The sequence below is a fragment of the Ceratotherium simum genome, chromosome 17 (genome assembly GCF_057802395.1).
Source record: "Ceratotherium simum simum isolate JZ-2026a chromosome 17, ASM5780239v1, whole genome shotgun sequence".
In the NCBI taxonomy this organism is placed as follows: domain Eukaryota; kingdom Metazoa; phylum Chordata; class Mammalia; order Perissodactyla; family Rhinocerotidae; genus Ceratotherium; species Ceratotherium simum.
The window spans coordinates 49485176-49505674 of NC_141916.1; the positions used below are offsets into that span (position 1 = coordinate 49485176).

Here is a 20499-nt window from a genome sequence, read left to right on the forward strand (position 1 = left end):
TCTCAGCAGAAACCTTACAGGCTAGAAGAGAATGGCACGATATATTTAAAGTGCTAAAAGGAAAAAACTTACAGCCAAGAATACTCTACCCTGCAAGGTTATCATTCAAAATGGAAGGAGAGATCAAAATTTTCCCAGATAAGCAAAAATTAAATGAGTTTGTCACCAAGAAACCAGTGCAACAAGAAATGTTAAAGGGACTGATTTAAGGGGAAAAGAGAAGACCACAAATAGGAAAAATTATCTATTTCCATGATTAGAACGTAATGGATACAAATGCACAAAAAAGAGGTTAGATATGATATCAAAAACATAAAAGGAGGGAGGAGGGGAGTTAAAGAGTACAAGTTTCAGACAGAGGTCAAACTAAAGTGACCATCAATTCTGTATAGAAGAAAGGAACAGAGAAGGACTACTGAAACACTGAGGAAAAAAAAAAAGTTAAAAAAATGGCAGTAAGTACATACTTATCAATAGCTACTTAAACGTCAATGGACTAAATGCTCCAATTAAAAGGCATAGGGTGGCTGACTGGATAAAAAAACAAGACCCATATATATGCTGCATACAAGAGACACACTTCAGACCTAAAGACACTCACAAACTGAAAGTGAAGGGATGGAAAAAGATACTCCACGCAAATGGCAATGAAAAGAAAGCTGGGGTAGCAGTACTCCTATCAGACAAAATAGACTTTAAAACAAAAACTGTAAAAAGAGACAAGGGCATTACATAATGATCAAGGGAACAATCCAACAAGAGGATATAACACTTGTAAATATCTACGCACCCAATGTAGGTGCACCTAAATATATAAAGCAATTATTAACAGACATAAAAACAGAAATAGTAACACAATAATAGTAGGGCACTTTAACACTCCACTTACACCAACGGATAGATCATCCAAACAGAAGATCAATAAGGAAACATTGGCCTTAAACGACACACTAGAACAGATGGACCTAGTAGATATATACGGAGCATTCCATCCAAAAACCGAAGAATACACGTTCTTTTCAAATGCACATGGAACATTCTCCAGGATTGATCACATATTAGGACACAAAACAAGTCTCCATAAATTTAAGAAGATTGAAATAATACCAAGCATCTTTTCTGACCACAATGGTATGAAACTAGAAATCAACTATAGGAAAAAAATCAGAAAAGCCACAAATACGTGGAGATTAAACAAAATGCTACTGAACAACGACTGGGTTAACGAAGAAATCAAAGAAGAAATCAAAAAATACCTGGAGACAAATGAAAATGAAAATACGACATGTCAGAATTTTTATGGGATACAGCAAAAGCAATTCTAAGAGGGAAGTTTATAGCGATACAGGCCTATCTCAACAAACAAGAAAAATCTCAAATAAACAATCTAACAATGCACCTAAAGGAACTGGAAAAAGAAGAACAAACCAAGCCCAAAATCAGTAGAAGAAGGGAAATAATAAAAATCAGAGCAGAAATAAATGAAATAGAGACCAAAAAAACAATAGAAAAAATTAATAAAACCAAGAGCTGGTTCTATGAAAAGATCAACAAAATTGACAATCTTTTAGCTAGACTCACCAAGAAAAAAAGACAGAAGGCACAAATAAGTAAAATCAGAAATGAAAGAGGAGAGGTTACAACAGACACCTCAGAAATACAAAATATTATAAGAGAATACTATGAAAAGCTATATGCCAACCAATTCGACAATCTGGAAGAAATGGACAAATTCTTAGAATCATACAACCTTCCAAAACTGGATCAAGAAGAAGTAGAGAATTTGAATGGACCAATCACCAGTAAGGAGATTGAAACAGTAATCACAAACCTCCCCAAAAATAAAAGTCCAGGACCAGACGGCTTCCCTGGTGAATTCTACCAAACATTCAAAGAAGACTTAATACCTATCCTTCTCAAACTCTTCCAAACAATTGAGGAGGGGGGGAAGCTCCCTAACTCATTCTACGAAGCTGACGTTACCCTGATACCAAAACCAGACAAGGACAACATAAAAAAAGAAAATTACAGGCCAATATCACTGATGAACATCGATGCGTAAATCCTCAACAAAATACTAGCCAATCGCATATAACAATACGTTAAAAAGATTATACACCATGATCAAGTGGGATTTATTCCAGGGATGCAGGGATGGTTTAACATTCGCAAATCAATCAACGTGATACACCACATTAATAAAATGAAGAATTAAAATCACATGATCATCTCAATAGATGCAGAGAAAGCATTTGACAAGATACAGCATCCATTTATAATAAAAACTCTGAATAAAATGGGAATAGAAGTAAAGTACCTCAACATAATAAAGACCATATATGACAAACCCACAGCTAATGTCATCCTCAATGGTGGAAAACTGAAAGCTATCCCTCTAAGAACAGGAACCAGACAAGGATGCCCACTCTCACCACTCCTATTTAACATAGTACTGGAAGTCCTAGCCAGAGCAATCAGGAAAGAGAAAGAAATAAAAGGGATCCAAATTGGAAAGGAAGAAGTGAAACTGTCATTATTTGCAGATGACATGATTTTATATATAGAAAACCCTAAAGAATCCACCAGAAAACTTTTAGAAGTAATAAACGAATATGGTAAAGTTGCAGGATACAAAATCAACATACAAAAATCAGTTGCATTTCTGTAGACTAACAACAAAGTAGCAGAAAGAGAAATTAAGAATACAATCCCATTTACAATTGCAACAAAAAGAATAAAATACCTAGGAATAAACTTAACCAAAGAGGTGAAAGATGTGTACACCGAAAACTATAAAACATTGCTGAAAGAAATTGAAGAAGACACAAAGAAATGGAAAGATATTCCGTGCTCTTGGATTGGAAGAATTAACATAGTTAAGATGTCCATACTTCCTAAAGCAATCTATAGATTCAATGCAATCCCTATCAAAGTTCCAACAACACTTTTCACAGAAATAGAACAAAGAATCCTAAAATTTATATGGAACAACAAAAGACCCCGAATAGCTAAAAGAATCCTGAGAAAAAAGAACAAAGCTGGAGGTATCACACTCCCTGATTTCAAAATATACTAGAAAGCTATAGTAACCAAAACAGCATGGTACTGGCACAAAAACAGACACACAGATCAATGGAATAGAATCGAAAGCCAGAAATAAACCCACCTATCTATGGACAGCTAATCTTTGACAAAGGAGCCAAGAACATACAATGGGGAAAAGAAAGTCTCTTCAACAAATGGTATTGGGAAAACTGGATAGCCACATGCAAAAAAATGAAAGTAGACCCTTACCTTACACCATGCACAAAAATTAACTCAAAATGGATTAAAGACTTGAATGTAAGACCTGAAACTGTGAAACTTCTAGAAGAAAACATAGGCAGTACACTCTTTGACATCGGTCTTAGCAACATATTTTCAAGCACCATTTCTGACCGGGCAAGAGAAACAATAGAAAAAATAAACAAAAGGGACTACATCAAACTAAAAAGCTTCTGCACAGCAAAGGAAACTATCCACAAAATGAAAAGACAACCTAACAATTTAGAGAAGATATTTGCAAACCATACATCAGATAAGAGGTTAATCTCCAAAATATATAAAGAACACATGCATCTCAACAACAAAAAAACTAACAACCCAATTAAAAAGTGGGCAAAAGACCTGAACAGACATTTCTCCAAAGAAGATATACAGATGGACAACAGGCACATGAAAAGATCTTCAACATCATTAACTATCAGGGAAATGCAAATCAAAACTACAATGTGATATCAACTCATGCCCATCAGAATGGCTATAATTAACAAGACAGGAAATGACATGTGTTGGAGAGGATGTGGAGAGAAGGGAACTCTCATACACTGCTGGTGGGAGTGCAAACTGGTGCAGCCACTATGGAAAACAGTATGGAGATTCCTCAAATAATCAAGTATAGAACTCCCATACGATCCAGCTATTCCACTGCTGGGTATTTATCCAAAGAACTTGAAAACACCAATGCGTAAAGATACATGCACCCCTGTGTTCATTGCAGCATTATTCACAATAGCCAAGACTTGGAAGCAACCTAAGTGCCCATCAAGGGATGAATAGATAAAGAAGATGTGGTATATATACACAATGGAATACTACTCAGCCATAAGAAACGATGAAATCCAGCCATTTGTGACAACATGGATGGACATTGAGGCTATTATGCAAAGTGAAATAAGTGAGAGGGAGAAGGTCAAATACTGTATGATTTCCTTCATTAAGTAGTAGATAATAACAACAATTAACAAACACATAAAGACAGAGATTGGATTGGTGGTTACCAGAGGGGAAGTGGGGAGGGAGGAGGGCGAAAGGGATAATTCGGCGCATGTGTGTGGTGTTGGGTTGTAATTAGTATTTGGGTGGTGAACATGATGTAATCTATGCAGAAATAGAAGTATAATGATGTACACCTGAAATTTATACAATGTTATAAACCAATGTTACTGCAATCAACGAAAAATTAAAAAAATAAATAAATAAAATAAAGGCAAACTTTGCAAACAATAATGACCTTGAAAAAAAAAAAAAAGAAGTGGATAGCAAAATAAAGTTGAATTCTGTCTTGACAATGCAGCTATACATAGACACATACACACATATGTATATAGGGTTATATACATATATATCAAATTAATTTTCTATTGTAAAAAAAAAAAAGCAAACCATGAATGTAATGGAGAAAAATATAGGAAAATGTCCATCGAGAAGGTTTTTCTAATTACAACTCAAAATCTAGAATTCATAAGGGAAAAAGTTGATAAATATAACTATATAAAATTTGAAAACTTCTGCTTGCATTTAAAAAATACAAGAAAAGGCTAAAGACAAGTAGCAAACTGAGAAAATACTGTCAATTCATAACATCAAAAAACTGTTAATTTCTCTAATATATAAAGACCTCCTACAAACTCATAAAAAGGTAGAAAAATTAGCAAAGGATATAAACAGTTAACAAAATAAGAAATTCAACTGGTTCTTAACTATATGAAAACATACATGACTTCTAACCCCACCTAATAGGTGGGATTCTTTGTCTTTAGTTCCCATACTTAACATCTGTTATTACCAATATTCTTAAAATTCATTTGCAAATGATGTTGAGCATTTGTTTGAGATCATCATCTCAAGCCCTTTTTCTCTGACAGGACAGCTCCTACAGTTAAAGCAAAGCCTGGAAGTCTCTAGCCTATATGTTAAGTTGGTGAAATATCAAAGTTAATGCAAGAGAATATTGGTATAGTTTGGTTTATTGTTTTCTGGATTCAGATGCTATGTGCTTTTAATCATGAAACCAAAAAAAAGTACACAAATAGTAAAAATCTGATCAAATATGTTTGTCATTGAAATGGCTAGCGATCATTATAAAAAGTATTATAAAGTAGATTACACTCATATTTTGACCATAATTTGTTGTGTACAAATACAGATTCTGAACTCAAACTCTGAGTAATAACTGACACAAACTAGAGTATCCTCACTGTTCAGTCTTCCACATTATAAGGTGAAAGAGCTAAAAGTCAAATAGCTATCTTTTCAAGAAAAGTGAAACCACTACTACCCTATCTGAGTTATCCTAATTAATGAAGCCAACGTTACTATGAGGATGAAATTATTAATGTTAACTGTCTACACTTTAAATCCACAATTATTTTCAGGCTGCAAAACTTGCATTTGTACAAAATGGACCACAATTTCGGGGTACTTTGCAAGTCATTTGAGATGGTAACGATGCCACATCTCCAAATTAAATTTTACCCTTGTTTTCCAAGTAATTGATTCCTTCTTGAAGTTCCTGGTCAATTGCTTAGATAGATAAATCCAAAATATACAGAGCTTAAAAAGAGAAAGATTGTGCAAATCCAAGAAATCAGATCCGTTCCTATTTGCATCTTAGAGCTTTTCAATCATCACTCCACATGAAAGAAATTACAGGCTTAAATCGGTGAAGTCTTTAGACAGTTCTTACACAGAGCAGAACTGGCTATCTTCTTGACCTGGACCACAGCTGACAAAGAGGACAAATAAAGACAATTACAGCATAACCTAAGTGGCAGACATATACACCGTTCTTCACTGTTCGGCTGCAAGTCAGTTCATCATCAGTGATATCCAAAATCAGAACTCTCTGCTGACATGCCAAGTACAATGGAGACAATATATATGATCTTGATTGCTGGTGAATTTACTATAGGAGTTTGGGGAAATGGATTCATTGTACTGGTTAACTGCACTGGCTGGTTCAAAAGGAGAGATATCTCCTTGATTGACATCATCCTGGTCACCTTAGCCATCTCTAGAATCTGTTTGCTGTGTGTAATAACTTTAGATGGCTTTGTTATGCTGCTCTCTCCAGATATATATGCCCATGGTGAGCTAATGAACATTTTGGATGTTTTGTGGACATTTAGCAATCATTCAAGTGTCTGGTTTACTTCTTGCCTCAGCATCTTCTACTTACTCAAGATAGCCAATATATCTCACCCGTTTTTCCTCTGGCTGAAGCTAGAGATTAATAGGGTCATCCTTGGGATTCTTCTGGTGTCCTTTCTCCTCTCCTTAATTATTAGTGTCGCATTGAAGGAGGATTCCTGGTTTAACTTCAAGGTCAATCATGAAGAAAACATAACTTGGGAATTCAAAGTGAGTAAAATCTCAAATGCTTTCAAACAGATTATCCTGAACCTGGGGGCAATAGTTCCCTTTAGTCTTTGCCTGATCTCATTTTTCTTGTTACTTTTCTCCCTATTTAAACACATCAAACAGATGAAATTTCATGCCACAGGGTCCCGAGACCCCAGCACAGAGGCCCACATGAGGGCCATAAAGGCAGTGATCATCTTTCTGCTCCTCTTCCTTATGTACTATGCAGTCTTTCTTGTGATAACCTCCAGCTATCTGATTCCTCAGAGAAAATTAGTGGTGATGTTTGGTGGCATAATAACTGTCATTTTCCCCTCAAGCCATTCATTCATCCTAATAAGGGGGAACAGCAAGCTGAGGGAGTCTTTTCTGAAGGTGCTAAGGAGTGCAAAGTGTTTCCACAAAAGAAGGAACTCTTTTGTTCCATAGAGAATCTTGAATACAAGGAGAAAGAAATCAACAAAAGATTCTCTCTTTTCCAATTGATTGCATTCCGTTTTTATTATATGCTATTGGAAATCACTAATATCTATCATTATTCTAGATATTCTTTTGTGTTCCTTCACATTTCTGTCTTGTTTAATTTTGAATCTAATGGTATCATTGAGCCACACATGTTTCTTTTGTCTTTGCAGGAAAAAAAATGAATCTAAATCCCACACTCACATTTCATATCATTGCCTAAATGCAAAGAGGTTCTACTTCTTTCTGCCATATCCTGGCAGAGGGCTTGAACTTAATGAGTAGAAGAATTTCAGGCAAACAGGCTGTGTTAAAACACATTTGCTATCTATATTGCTATCACTATCTATAAAATCGACCATGTAAAAAACTCTCTGCTTTGCCTGAACTGAAGGTCAGTCCTTATCTTTTCTTCCCTATTACATCCATTTCTGGAATGATTTTTCCTGATCAGGAGGAAGGAAAACACTCTTTGGTGAGATTCTGCCTAAGGTGAAAGAGGTGTGACCTCAAGAATGAATGTTTGACCAGGAAAGGGGGGATTGTACAGTTAGGAATATGTATACCAGAGCAACTTGAGAAAGAATGCTGAGAATCCCAATGGTCATGTTGTTCCATAAGTAACCCTAGCTGGTGATGCCAGTTCTAGGAGTCAGTTCTCAAAGATTCTCTGGAATGTTCTCTCTACCCTTCTAGACTCAAGAATCTTTGACATGTTTTTCCCTTAACATCATTCTCTTTTCTATTTTGTTTCTCATAATATTTTACAGATAACTAGATTTTTTAAATTATTAATTTCATGCTTTCCTATTACACATTATACACATGTAAGAAATACGGAAAATACAACGTATGTTATTTACATTGTAGAACTACTTAAACACAAGAAGAAGAATCCTTGTTTGTATGATTTGTATTACCTAGATTCAAATTTACTGTGAATTAAGTCATGTTTCCCAAAAAAAGAATAAATCTAATTTAATAATAGAATTAGTCTTATTCCCTGGGAATATTATCTGGCAAAAAAACTTTTTTTAAAAAGTATGATTGCCCCATCTAGAGAAATGACTGCAATATAGAATGTGAGATCATAAATCTTATAAAAGGAATTGATTGTAACTAGAATAAAGTGAGAATTTTCTTAATTTTAGATGAAATTATTTTCAAGAGAAAACCCTTCAGTAAGAGAATTGTCATGGACAGCATTTCTCATATGGAATAAAACTAAAGATAACAAATCTTTTTTTGGCATCTTTCATTTCTAATAAACAACTGCATAGAGGGCAAATTCTTAGTAAATATTGTCATGTGCCTGCCTGACTAATAACATGCCATTTATAATTAGATTCATATTATATCCTCCCCTAATTAACCATTTACGTGAAAATAAGAATTATCCCCTGACTGAATGCTAACTCTCGACAGCCTGATTGCAGTGATCATTTCCAAAATCAAAATCCATTTCCACTAAGAGACCTGACTTGGGGGAAATTTATAATTTATGATGATGAAAATAAAGTTTCATTTATACATTTTGATTTTTATTAAACACATGTTTTTGTTTGCTGTTTGTGACTCCCTATTCGAAACTCAATTTGACAGGTCCAAATATGCAAACTTAACAGCAAGAAGCCTGTTGCAAATTCATGAAATATAATCTTTTTTCATTTTCATGAGACCAATTTCAACCAAACATTTCAGTTATCACTCACTAAAGGCTGGTAATCATAATTTGCCCAGGCTACGAAGCTAGTCAAGCTGTTTGTTTGGAACAGTCAGTTGGTTTAATCTCCATGAATGCAGAAGCAATCCTATTTCAGAGGAGAGTTGGGCACTTCTGGAATGACATTAAAGTCAAAATAATGACAAATGAAAACATCATTCATGATTTGAAGAATTTATTTATCATGCTCCAACTGGTCATCTGTAAACTAGCCCACCTGCAGTGATATTTGAGATCAGGGTGTTCTCTCTACCAACATGCTCAGTACAGAAGACAGCATCTTCCTGGTCATAATTATCAGCAAATTCATATTAGGAATGTTGGGGAATGGATACATTGGACTAGTAAACTGGATTGACTGGATTAAGAAGAAAAAGACCTCCTCAATTGACTACATCTTCACCAGTTTAGCTATCTCCAGAATTTGTTTGATTTGTGTAATGGTACTGAATGCCATCATAATAGTATTCTACCCAGATGTTCATGAAAATGGTAAACTAAAGATAGTCAGTATCTTCTGGACACTCACCAACTACCTAAGTATGTGGATTGCCACCTGCCTCAATGTCTTCTATTTCCTCAAGATAGCTAATTTCTCCCACCCGCTTTTTCTCTGGCTGAAGTGGAGAATTGACAGGGTGGTTCACTGGATCCTGCTGGGGTGCTTGGCCATTTCCTTGTTGATCAGTTCTATATTTGCAATGATACCAAATTGTGAGATTCCTAAAGTTACAAAACGTAAAAGAAACTTCACTGAATCTTTCCATGTGAGTAAAGTTCAATACTTCAGCCCAGTGACACTCTTTAGCCTGCTGGCAATTGTCCCATTTACTGTGTCATTGATCTCATTTCTCCTTTTAATTGTGTCCCTATGGAGACATATTAAGCAAATGAAACCCAATGTTACAGGCTGCAGAGACCCCAGCACGAAGGCGCACGTGAGAGCTATGAAAACTGTGACTTCATTTCTCTTTCTCCTTTTTGTATACTATCTGGCTTCTCTTTTAATGACATTTAGCTACCTTATAAAAGAAAGCAAGTTAGCTGTGATGTTTGGAGAGGTTATAGCATTTTTCTATCCCTCAGGTCACTCACTTATTTTAATTATTGTAAATAACAAACTGAGGCAGGCATTTGTCAGGATGCTGAGATGTGGCAAAACAGCCTCCGTGATGTAAAATCTTATCTTTATTAATGGACTTTAAAAGTAAATTTTATTAAAAAACACAATTTTCTCATAGGTCCATTGGCATTTTTTTCCTGTTATTCCATTTATTTTGGGTACATATCTTTACATGTTATTGAGACCTACTAGCGCACTAACAAATACATCCTCTATGTCTCTTTACACTCCAGACATTCTCATCTTCACACTCCCTTTCCTTCAAGAATTTCAGAGCTCACACTTCCCTTTTTGTCTTCTCACTGCAAATGTTAGGCATGTATTGCCTAGTTAAGTTTCGTTAAGATTTGACTTTGGCCCAAAGTCAAGGTCACCTGAGCTGCACTAACTGGTTTCTCATTTTTTTCTACCATGCACTTTCATTGCTGGCCCTTAATTGTACTCCCTTCACAGCTCTGCTGAGTCCTTCCCATTTGGCTTATTAACTAAGAGCTCCGATTTCCCTGTCCTGTCTCTGGTTCAGTTTCCTGGTTATGTCTCTCTCCTCCCAAGTGAGCAGTGCTTCAGGTGGTCTCTCGGGTAATATTTCCTAGTTGATCTTATTCTGGCACCTCAGATTCCCTCTTCCTTGAAATTAAATTTCTTTTCAAACAACGTGGTTTTAGGCAACACCAGGGTAGGAATAGAACCCATTCAAACACCTCCCTCTAAGGGAGGTTCCTAAGTGCTCTTCACGGTCTGGAAAAAAGGACAGGGGTAACTAACATGAGTCAGACTACTCCACTCAGGTTCCCTTCCTTAATAAGACCCACGGGGGTTCTTTTCACTCAGGACTTTAGAAAAGAAATTAATTGGGAGGAATTAGCATACACAATGATTTTACTATATACTGTTACTAAAAAAGCAATATATGTCCATAACACATACAGAGTAAATTATAAAAATAAAATAAGTCGTTAATAAAATGTGGTTCTACTGTGAACATCAAATCGCTCCTCACTAGAGTGTCATTGAAACACTTGATCTGGCACATCTAGGGTCATGTCTGTTCTGATCTGGCTGTCCATTTTTGCTCCCGCCATTTTCTATGTCTAATTCTGGTCTATTTCAATCTACTCATTTCCTTTTAATATAAGTAAAATATTATTTACCTGAAGATTAGCAACTTTTCTGCATATAATTATGTAAAATTCACTGTGTAAAGTATTGATATTTACAGCCTTAAGTACATAAAATTCATAAATTATATTTCTAATATGTTAACTTTTAAAGTCACTATTTGTTCTACAAGACAGGAGAATTGATGTTCTTTTAGTGAAATATATTAATATACTCTATAAAGTACCTGGAAATTCTATGCTGCGATAAACTTTATTTTCTTCTGCGGGTTTAGATGAAATAAATATTTTCTATGATTAGGACTTCTGGGAAGATTTTCCTCCATTAGTCTGAAGTCCATTCTTCCATGTTTTGTTTGGTGAAGAAGATTGGCCCTGAGCTAACACCTGTTGCCAATCTTCCTCTTTTTGCTTCAGGAAGATTGTCTCTGAGCTATCATGTGTGCCAATCTTCCTCCACTTTGTATACGGGATGCCACCACAGCATGGCATTATGAGTGGTACATAGGTCCACACCCAGGATCTGAACCAGCAAACCCTGGGCCACCAAAGCAGAGCACGCAAACTTAACCACTATGCCACGGGGCCAGCCACATGGTTCTTCCATATTTTGTTTTCTGTATCTGCAATGTTTCAAACATCTTCAATGACCATGACTGGGATTCAAAGCAGTGGGCTTGCGGCAAATGTTCTTTTGCGGGATTTTTTGTTGTTGTGCTTTTTTTTTATTAGGGTAAGAACACTTAACATGAGATCTACCCTTTTTAACAAAATTTTAAGTGTACAATACAGTATTGCTAACTATAATGTAGTGGAATGTGTTACATAATGCAAAATGCTGTACAGCAGATCTCTAGAGCTTATTCATCTTGCGTGACTGAAACTTTATACTTGTTGAATAGCAGCTCTCCATCTCCCCCACCCCTCAGCCCCTGGCAACTACTATTTTAAACTCTGTTTCTATGAGTTTGACTATTTTAGATACCTCATGTAAGTGGAATCAGATGGTATTTGTCCTTCTGTAAGTAGCTTATTTCACTCTGCATTATGTCATCCATGTTTTTGCATATTGCAGGATTCCTTTCTTTTTTAAGACTGAATAATCCGTTTATCCATTCATCTGTTAATGGACAGTTAAGTTGTTTCCACATTTTAGCTATTGTGAATAATGCAGCAATAAACATGAGAGAGCAAATATCTCTTCGAGATTCTGATTTCAATTCTTTTGGATAAATACCTAGAAGTGGTGTTACTGGATCATACGGTAGTTGTGAGGAACTTTCATACCGTTTTCCATAGTAGCTGCGCCATAACATCCATTCTATACAATACTGATATTCATAAAATACACATTTATTTGCAAAAAAAAAAATTTGAGTCTCAAATGTATTTGGGTAAAGGTATTATCATAGCTACTGTGAACACTTTATTTACCAGGACACACTATGGAGAAGAAAGTGATGTGCCTGGGTCAGGGACCATTTCCAAGATCAGAGGAAAGCTGTCACGTGTGAACAAGGCTAATATTGAGGCAGTTTGTCCAAAAATTAGGGCTGCAACTCAGGAATGAAGGTTTGTCCTTTAAGGAAGGATGAAAGAAAATATGCATTCCCAAGGACAGTATGAGAACCCCAGAATTATTCCATGGAAACACTACGTAGTAAAGCTTTTCTCAGTAACTTTATTTTTTTTATTTATTTTGTTTGTTTGTTTATTGTGGTAACATTGGTTTACAACATTGCATAAATTTCAGGTGTACATCATTATACTTCTATTTCTGCGTGGATTACATCATGTTCTCATGTTCACCACTCAAATACTAATTACAATCCATCACCACACACTTGTGCCTAGTTATCCCTTTCGCCCTCCTCCCTCCTCCCTTCCCCTCTGGTAACCACCAGTCCAATCTCTGTCTCTATGTGTTTGTTTGTTGCTGTTATTATCTACTACTTAATGAGTGAGATCATACGGTATTTGACCTTCTCCCTCTGACTTATTTCACTTTGCATAATACCCTCAATGTCCATCCATCTTGTCACAAATGGCTGGATTTCATCATTTCTTATGGCTGAATAGTATTCCATTGTGTATATACACCACATCTTCTTTATCCATTCGTCCCTTGGTGGGCACTGAGGTTGCTTACGAGTCTTGGCTATTGTGAATAACGCTGCAATGAACACAGGGGTGCATGTATCTTTACGCATTGGTGTTTTCATGTTCTTTGGATAAATACCTAGCAGTGGAATAGCTGGATCGTATGGGAGTTCTATCCTTGATTATTTGAGGAATCTCCATACTGTTTTCCATAGTGGCTGCACCAGTTTGCACTCCCACCAGCAGTGTATGAGAGTTCCCTTCTCTCCACATCCTCTCCAATACATGTTTCCTGTCTTGTTAATTATAGCCATTCTGATGGGCGTGAGGTGATAACTCATTGTAGTTTTGATCTGCATTTCCCTGATAGTTAATGATGTTGAATATCTTTTCATGTGCCTATTGGCCATCTGTATATCGCTCAGTAACTTTAAATTAGAGAAGCTATTTCAAAACAACTGTTAGTCTGAAGAAATGAGGTAAATTTAATCATCAATCTTCTGCCTAACAGGCTAGAAGTGTTAAAGATCTAGAAATTCAGATGCAATTAGGTATGGAGGAGGTGAAGAGTAAAATGAAACACAGGATTTTACTTTCTTCTCTCTCATATGTACAAGTGGTCTTAAAAACATTTTAAGTGAAAAGGAAAAATCTAAGGTAATCAATATTCTTCCTTATCATGGCTGCTTATTATATATAGCAGCACAAACTAAATGACAATTAAATGTCACTTGACTGATAAGACAATGTATTATTTTAAGAGGCCTTGGGCCATATAATTGTTCATCTGAGCAACCAAGATAAGTGAGCTAAAATATTTTTTACAACCAAATAATCTATACTTGGTGTTAACATTTTATTTTATTTTATTTTATTTTTTAATAATTTTATTTATTTATTTTTTCCCCCAAAGCCCCAGTAGATAGTTGTATGTCATAGTTGCACATCCTTCTAGTTGCGGTATGTGGGACGCGGCCTCAGCATGGCCGGACAAGCGGTGCGTCAAGTGCGTGCCCGGGATCCGAACCGGGGCCACCAGCAGTGGAGCGCGCGCACTTAACTGCTAAGCCACAGGGCCGGCCCCGTGTTAACATTTTAAATTTCCTGAAAGTATACAGCTCTCAATGTTAACTCAAATTTGGGAAATTTTAGTAATAATATTATCATTTAACAAAATGAAGATTCTTCTACAAATTTCAACTTTTGCCCATATTCTAATGTTCCCATATTCTAATTCCAAGAAAATGCTTGAGGTTTAGGTTTGCCAGATAAAATACAGGGCATCCAATTAAATTTGAATTTCGCTACTTACCAGAAGGACTAATCTCATGCAATTTGGGAAATATACTAAAAAATTATTCATTGTTTACTTGAAATTCAAATTTAACTGGGTGTCCTGTATTTTTATTTGCTAAATCTGGCAGCCCTATTGGGGTTACTAGTATGCATTGCAAATTAATGAATCCAAAATTTGCAAAACATAGCCTCAGAAAGACAGCACAGGATCATGAAAGGGAATTAGCCTAATTTGCATCTCTAGCAAACTGTAGCTCAGCCTAAATTAGCTGTATGTGGAAAAAGAAAACCTGCTGAGAAGACAAATGGACATACAGCAGTCAGGCCTGGGATTGCCGACCACATTGCTTGCCAAGACAAATTAGGATTTAATGAAGATCGCTTCAGTCTTCATTTGCTATTCCAGTCTCCATCACAAGACAGACTACAGTAAAAGAGATAAAGAAAATTACAGCAAAATCTAAGAAGCGGGTGTAGATATCAAACTACATCAATTCAACTAGAAACAATTTGGATATTTATCTATTTTAACATGCCGGAGAGCATGTTAAATGTGGAGAGCACTTTAATGATGATAGCAACTGGAGAGTTCTCAATGGGGGTCTTAGGAAATGCATTCATTGGACTGGTAAACTGCATGGACTGGATCAAGAATAGGAAGATTTCCTCCATTGATTTAATCCTCACAAGTCTGGCAATATCCAGAATTTGTCTATTGTGTATAATACTATTAGACTGTTTTATATTGGTGCTGTATCCGGATGTCTATACCACTGGTAAACAAATGAGAATCATTGACTTCTTCTGGACGCTAACCAACCATTTAAGTGTGTGGTTTGCCACCTGTCTCAGCATTTTCTATTTCCTCAAGATAGCTAATTTCTTCCATCCCCTTTTCCTCTGGATGAAGTGGAGAATTGACAGTGTGGTTCCTAGGATCCTGCTGGGGTGCTTGGCCTTCTCTGTGTTTATTAGCCTTCCTGTCACCGAGAATCTGGACGATGATTTCAGGCGTTGTGTCAAGGCAAAGTGGAAAACAAACTTAACTTTGAGACGCAGAGATAATAAAGCTCAATATGCTTTCATCAAGCTATTTCTCAACCTGTTAACACTATTCCCCCTTTCTGTGTCCCTGATCTCATTTCTCCTCTTGATTCTTTCCTTGTGGAGACACACCAGGAAGATGCAACTCAATGCCACAGGGTGCAGAGACCCCAGCGTGGAAGCCCACATGGGAGCCATGAAAGCTGTCATCTCCTTCCTCCTCCTTTTCATTGCCTACTATTTGGCCTTTCTCGTGGCCACCTCGAGCTACTTCATGCCAGAGACTGAATTAGCTGTGGTGATTGGTGAGGTGATAGCTTTAATCTATCCCTCAAGCCATTCATTTATCCTAATTCTGGGGAACAACAAATTAAGACAAGCATCGTTAAAGGTGCTATGGAAGGTAAAGTGTGTCCTAACAAGAAGAAATTTCTAACATAAACAGATCTAAAGACAAACTATCATTTTTTAGGACAAAGGAAGACAAAGTGTTTCTTAATTATCTTCAGTTCTTGTATTAATGTTGGTTTCATATGGTTAATTACTCTTGAAACTTATTTATACTTGTAATTTACTTGTATACTTGTAATTTAGGAAATCTCGTGTAGAGCTGATTTTGCCCTTTTCTCTCTCTCTGTCCCTCTCCTCTCTCTCCCTCCCATCAGAGTTTATTTTTTAAACATGTTTCAGAACATATAGAAGTTAATATCTGAATAGTAACTGTGAGGGGGAGAGTATTTTCATAGTGAGTTCTAAATCATTTCTCCAGAGGCAAAATCGTATGGCTCATTCAGAACAACTGTAATAACATCTTGCTGTTATTTGCATCTCTATGAATAGCAGCTGGCTCATTCGCATGGTCCTAGCTAGAGTTTTTTTATCTTAGAGCATCCAACTAACCTCCATCTTTGGAAAGACTCAATAAGGTGACAGTTCTTAATCAAATGCTACAGAATTTTATGAATGTAGCAGAAATTAATACTGAATATAATCACAATCAAGGCATAAATTGTGATTAAAATAAATATTGTGACAGTGAGTTCAAAAATTATTTTAGGATCATAGATCAATGAAAGAAAGACACTCTGTAAGCGTGAGAGAAGGAGAGTTTATGTAGAAAGTTTCTATAAAATGAGGTTGGCTAAAGAAAGTGCCTAAGTAGAATTATTGCTTATTGAAGGATATTTATCCACGAAAGACATGTGTAAGTTTACTTTTAGCAAACTAAGACTACACCAGACATTGAGTGTCAAGATACCCTGATAAGACGAGAGCTTTAATCAAAAACTCTTATATTGAGATGTTAAAAAGTCAGAACTGTCAAAGGAGACATTGATTCAGTACAGATCATCTCTACGTGCCAGGTGACTATTATTTGGATGATACATAAGTTATCTATGAGCTATCTATTTGGGAAATTCCATCAAAAGCATCATTTATGTTTTGGAAAAATATTTTGGAATGATCAACTCTGTTACTTACCAGCCTAGAGTAGCCATGGACTTGACGTACAGAAAAGAACATGTTCGTAAGTAAAGAGATATTAAATATTCTGATCAATAAATTTGGTAAAAATTAAAATTACTTTACACTAGTTTCATGTTAATTTTTCTTCTCTGAATCTGGCAGTGTAAAAGATATACATTGATTAAATTGATATATTTTAAAAGAGTTATTGCGTGTCTTGTAAGTTAAAGAAAGAATAGAAAATACCTGTCCCCATCCCCCACCTAAGCAGATGCCAGCTTATGTGAATTTATTAGGCATCGGAACAAAAAAATCTTGAGAAGTGATGGGAATTTTGGAAGCTCCATGTTTGATGTCTTCATACTGTAGACCCTAGAAACTTGATCATCCACTTGCTTTACAAACATAGCATCTCAGCACTCACTTTCTCTGTGGACAGTAACCAGGCAAAGGATACTGAGGTGGAAACAGAAACCATATTGGAGCCCTCTGACTGTACATAATTCTCCTAATTGTCATGTCTTGGATGAAAGTGATATAGCCAAGGCAAGTGGTTTATCTTCTGAAATTATGTTAATTCTGAGAAATCATGCAAAAATAATAATAACTCAGGGTTGAAAGAAGTATTTGTACTGTTTCTTTCACTCCCAGTGTTTGGAGTAGAGTTTTCAGGCTTTCCTTAGGAAAGGGTAGTGACGGGGTTACAGAGAATGCAAGCAGATTCCTTTCTGGTTTTGTTCCTTGTTTAAAAAATAGGTATCCACTTACATATTGAATGTCTGAGTGTCAGGCACCATCCTGGGGGCTGGAAATACCGAAAAATGTGACAAAGTCCATGCTCTTATGCAATACATAGTCATGGAAAATATTTTGAAAGACATAAATGATCAAGTAAACAAACAGTTACAAGTCATAATTAATGCAACTGAGAATAATTGGAGATGAGGAAGAGCTTTATATAATGTAGTAAGAATAGACCAAACTGAGATTTCAGATTGAGACTTGAATGACAAATACAACCCAGTCATGCAATTTTCTGGACAAATAACATCCCAAAAAGATGGCACAGCAAGTGCAGGTAACCTGAGGGACAAGTGTTTGAGGAAGAGCAATAAAGTCGGAATGACCAGAGCATGGTGAGCAAGGGGTGACTGGCAAGATTGTGAAAGGCCTTTTAGGTCATGCAAGGGAATTTAGATTTAAGTGCAATGGGAAGACACTAAAGGAATTGAAACCATGTGTAGCATAATTTGATTTATATGTAGATTTAAGTTCACTTTGGTTATATGAAGAATGGATATTGTATGTGTTGGGGAGGAGTTGTACAATTAAGAGGACCAGCTAGTCAATTATTACAGTAAGTAGTCCATATGAGAAATCAGAGTGGCTCAGATTTGGATGGTGGCACTAGAGTCAAGGAATTTCTTACTGAATGAATTCTATGTATTGTGTAGGTAAAGCTGATAGGTCTTGTTGCTTGATTAGAAAAAAGGAGAGAATTGAAGGAAAAGAATATTCAAACAACTTTTAGATTGTTTTTACTTTAGATTGTTTTACTTTACTTGGGAATACACTACTACCTAAGATTGAGGAGGAACTGTTAATGAGGGATGAGAGAATAGAAATCAAAAATTCTATGTTTTTACATATTATGTTTGAGAGACCTATAAAATAACCAAGTGAAAATGTTAAATGGATCACTGAATATATGAATCTATAACTAAGGGTAGAGATGAGAGAGATGAATTTGCAAGTCGTCAATATATAAACAGGATTACATAAAAAAAGATTATTGATAAAGAAGTGACACCAGATCTGAGGCCTGAGATGTTCAAATCTTTAGAGGTTAAATTGAGGAAAAAGGACCTGAAAAAGAAAACAAGAAGGAACTCCTAGGAAGATAAGAAAAAACCAAGAAAAGCATGGTGGAATGGGAATAAGAGATGTCATTTTGTTACAAGGAGGGAGAGATCAGCTTTCAAAAGCTGCTGAGAAAAACAGTAAAATTGATACAGCAAGACAACCATTGGATTTGGCAGCATGGATACAATTAGCGACCCCAACAAGAGCAATGTTAGTGAAGCGTAGGGGCAGAAGCAAGTTTCAGTGGGGAAAGTTAAAGAGGAAGTGAAATGTGAGAAAGCAAAGACATGGCAAATATATAATATTTTTAGTAAGTTTTGTTATTAAGGAGAGTAGAGGATGAAGCATGGACACTAGGCAAAATTTTAGTGTTTTCGTTGGTTTTGGTTTTAAGTTGGATGATATAGGGAGTGTATGCAAATCGAAATGAATTAATAGAGAGGGAGATAAAAATATAAAAGAAGGGTCGTAATTGCTGGAGCAATTATGTTAAAATCATGGCCCTGACATAAAAGAATGCAACCCTCAGACCTGAGAGAGGGACATTTAAATAGATAAGACTGAAAATATGGAACCCCCAGATTCCCTGGAACCTTCAGGGCCACCAGAAGCAGACCTCTACCTCTTGCAAGAGCAGAGGAGCCTCTCTACTCCTGGAAACTGTTCAGTTAACTCAATCTGAGGCAAGTTAACATATATTCTCCTCAATATTTGCTCTACCACTCCTCATGACTTCAGGCCAAGGTTTCAGCCTTGCCTAATCAGGAAAGTACAGTTTCTGTTCCAAGAGAAAATAGCTTCAAGCTAATACTACAACATATTGTTAACATATCAGCAGGAATAAGAAAACATGCTGAAAATGGATCTTGAGGGTGATAGATCAAGGGATCTTCTTTATTTAGTCTGGATATGGAGAATTTATTGACATGGAGGCCCTCAATAATGACTTGGGACTCAATATTCTGACAAGGGAAAATACTTCCAGTCCTAATATTCTGTTGGGCCAGCTCCATGAAGCTTGGACACGATGATAGCCTCATATATAATGTGGAGTTCCTGCGACTTTCTTGACATAGTATTAGGACAGATCAGAAAGTTCAGGGAGATGGTAATGTCAGAAAAGATTGACCATGTAAAACCCAAGGACCCACCACCTAACTATGTTCCAGGAGATCTCAGAGGATATTTCCCTCACTGAGGCAATAACGAATGCTCTGGTGAGGGGAGCACAGGCATCACTGAGAACTCAGTGATGGGACGTTCTCTGTAAGCCAGAATTGGCTGGTGGGAAAGGTTGCCAGGAAACTGGACTCCCTACTGTCAATGAGTACGTTGGAATTGCCAATTGCAGCACTTAGCCATCATACCATATTGGGCAGCAAGGCCAACCAGAGTGCTAATCAGTGTACACTGATCCACAGGAATCTGTGGTGAGAACTAATAACAATAGTATTCCTAGGATTCAGATAGATAGATAGTCAAATAAGGTGTTTATTGAATTACGTGAGAAAAAATGAAATGCCATGAAGTCACTCCACTAGAAACTCACTGTTTCTCCTCAAGCCTCCAGCTCTAAGTCACTTCACAAAAAGTCTTTGGATTGAAGAGGAAGCTGGGTCACA

The 20499-nt window shown here is 36.3% G+C and overlaps 3 protein-coding genes across 3 annotated transcripts; all 3 read left to right on the forward strand.

Moving 5' to 3' along the window:
* The first annotated feature begins 6174 nt into the window (after positions 1-6174).
* Positions 6175-7110, forward strand: TAS2R9 (taste 2 receptor member 9). Its single transcript, XM_004435372.1, has one exon. The coding sequence runs from the start codon at positions 6175-6177 to the stop codon at positions 7108-7110; it is 936 nt and encodes a 311-aa protein (XP_004435429.1).
* A 2013-nt stretch (positions 7111-9123) lies between these two features.
* Positions 9124-10044, forward strand: TAS2R8 (taste 2 receptor member 8). The gene has a single exon (XM_004435371.1). It carries the CDS (start codon positions 9124-9126, stop codon positions 10042-10044), a length of 921 nt encoding a protein of 306 aa, XP_004435428.1.
* A 5003-nt stretch (positions 10045-15047) lies between these two features.
* TAS2R7 (taste 2 receptor member 7) lies at positions 15048-15983 on the forward strand. The gene has a single exon (XM_004435370.3). The coding sequence runs from the start codon at positions 15048-15050 to the stop codon at positions 15981-15983; it is 936 nt and encodes a 311-aa protein (XP_004435427.2).
* Positions 15984-20499: the final 4516 nt, after the last annotated feature.

Bases quoted from the DNA above. Each gene is read 5' to 3' on its own strand.
- TAS2R9 (XM_004435372.1), top strand. From the start codon at position 6,175: ATGCCAAGTACAATGGAGACAATATATATGATCTTGATTGCTGGTGAA.
- TAS2R8 (XM_004435371.1), top strand. From the start codon at position 9,124: ATGCTCAGTACAGAAGACAGCATCTTCCTGGTCATAATTATCAGCAAA.
- TAS2R7 (XM_004435370.3), top strand. From the start codon at position 15,048: ATGTTAAATGTGGAGAGCACTTTAATGATGATAGCAACTGGAGAGTTC.